Below are 2,091 nucleotides of genomic sequence, written 5' to 3' on the forward strand. Positions count from 1 at the left end.
ATGCACACATGATCACATGATGTTGAGCATGAACTCTCAACACAAGAGGCATACATTGTGACCTTATGATAGATAGTACATGACCTTACATGTGATAACTATGTAAGCATGAACTGATTGATGCCTTTAAATAAGGGATATTTGAGAGGCAAACTTTCAAATCAAGCTTTTAGATCGATGTGTAGACATGACCTTACATATGTAAGCATCAGTGTGTAGATAGATCTGCATATCGAGCACTCAAAGAGTTCCAGTAAAGTGTTCCCGCCAGCCAATTGCCCACACCTTCGAGATAGCCTTGCAGCCCAGTTTTATCCATCAGGCTTGTCTTCCTTATCTCGTTCACCAGCCTAACACACTCCTCGTCTTTGACTTTGATTAGCTCGCACACTTCCGAAACAATCCCCGACAAGTCGACAGGACTGCATGTGGATTTGGATTTTGAATAGTCCAAATACATCACTGCAATAAGATTGAAATAATCGCCTTAAAGATACTCCTTTTTGAACGACACCAGATCGTTCACCCAGCAGAGATTGTCGGTTGTGGCGTCCTGCAGTTTGCAAATGAGTGGATTCGTGTATGTTTCTTCATCAAGCTCTACGCCCAGCGTGTACTCCATCAGTATGGAGGCCGGATACCACCCATAAGTGCATCGACGTATTTCAATGAAAGTGTTTAGATCAGGAACAGTCTGTGTTTGTCGATAGATAACCTGGCTCCTATTCGCGTCGAGGAACGCCTTGAAGTATCGGATAAAGCGACCCTGCTGCGTCTTCGGCATCTCTTCGCAGATCTCGTTCCACCAATCAGCGGCAGTTTCGGTTATCACGCGCGCCACGTGAGAAGAGGACGAGTTACTGATGACTTTGCCTTCTAAGACACCTATAATTGATTGCAAAATCTCATCAGCCGCAGCCGAGTTGGCTCCCATTTCCTTGGGATCGTCAAGGAAGTTATCCAACAAGAACATCCAGGCGACGTGCTTGACTATGGGTACCATCCGTTTGCTAATACCATTGGCATAGGCCAGGCACGCAAAGAGATGAAACCTGGACTCAACAAGGAGTTTGTCGGTAAAGCCGGATTTCGCAAGGTCCTTGAAGCGGGATACGACCCAGGAATCACAAATGGATTTGAGTTGAAGACAATCGGGGTATTGTTCCAGGGAAAGGAGCATTGGGGATGGGGAATAGTTATATTTTGGACATTGGAAGGCAAGTTCTCCATGGAGAAAGATAGAATGAAGACAGACGAAGATAGGATGAAGACAGACAGATCGAAGGGGATAGAGCGGGAGTCGGTATGCGGGTAAGTCGAGAAGAAGAAGATCGGTAATAAATAGAGCCCGACGGAGTAAGATCAACGCACACGTTTATCATCGTGTCCTATATTTCAGACCTGAGACATCATCGTGTCCTATATTTCAGACCCGAGACAGGTCCTATCCCATCAACGCCGTATCGGCTTTGTGTCACGTGATGGGATAGGACCTGAGACAGGTCCTATCCCATCAACGCCGTATTGGGTCGGCGAAAAAGCTGAGCGTAGGAAGTGCAAAAGATTATAGACGATTGGGAATTGATCCAACAACATTTATACGCTCTAACTACCACACCATAATTAACATCGTATTTATAATCACATGTTATTATAAGCATCTTTTCCGGGGCCCCCCCACATCCGGTACGGACAAAGCGGAAACCCCTAAATCTATCATAAAGCCACGCTTCCTACTTAGGGGCTTAGCACATGGGAAGAAATAGGATGGGAATGGGAAAAGGTGGTCCCAAATGGTCCCATGCATATTTCTATCCTATTACCATCCCACCATGTGCTAACAAAAAAAGAACTAGGGATGGGTTTAGGAGGAAGAGGACACATGGCATCATTTCATGTGTTTAAGAGGTGGGGCCCCACCTTGTGGGGACAAGGACACATGTCATCCTTCCATGTTTTTGAATCCCTAAAAAAGGGGAACCTATTTTGGCTGCCAGGGTCTAGAGGCCATGGTCCAGGATGGGAGAAAAGTGGCTACTCCCATTCTAAATCCATCCTAGACCACTTGGTGTAGGATGGGAGTAATGATGA

At 45.8% G+C, this 2,091-nt stretch overlaps 1 protein-coding gene across 1 annotated transcript; it reads right to left on the bottom strand.

Moving 5' to 3' along the window:
- Positions 1-487: 487 nt before the first annotated feature.
- On the bottom strand, positions 488-1,003 carry LOC147905994 (microbial Terpene synthase-like protein 13). The gene has a single exon (XM_087382105.1). It carries the CDS (start codon positions 1,001-1,003, stop codon positions 488-490), a length of 516 nt encoding a protein of 171 aa, XP_087238231.1.
- Positions 1,004-2,091: the final 1,088 nt, after the last annotated feature.

The sequence above is a fragment of the Dipteris shenzhenensis genome, chromosome 1 (genome assembly GCF_047967505.1).
Source record: "Dipteris shenzhenensis isolate YYH24624 ecotype China chromosome 1, Dip_SZ_1.0, whole genome shotgun sequence".
Lineage (NCBI taxonomy): Eukaryota > Viridiplantae > Streptophyta > Polypodiopsida > Gleicheniales > Dipteridaceae > Dipteris > Dipteris shenzhenensis.

Coding starts and splice junctions, on each gene's coding strand:
- LOC147905994 (XM_087382105.1), bottom strand. CDS start 1,003: ATGGTACCCATAGTCAAGCACGTCGCCTGGATGTTCTTGTTGGATAAC.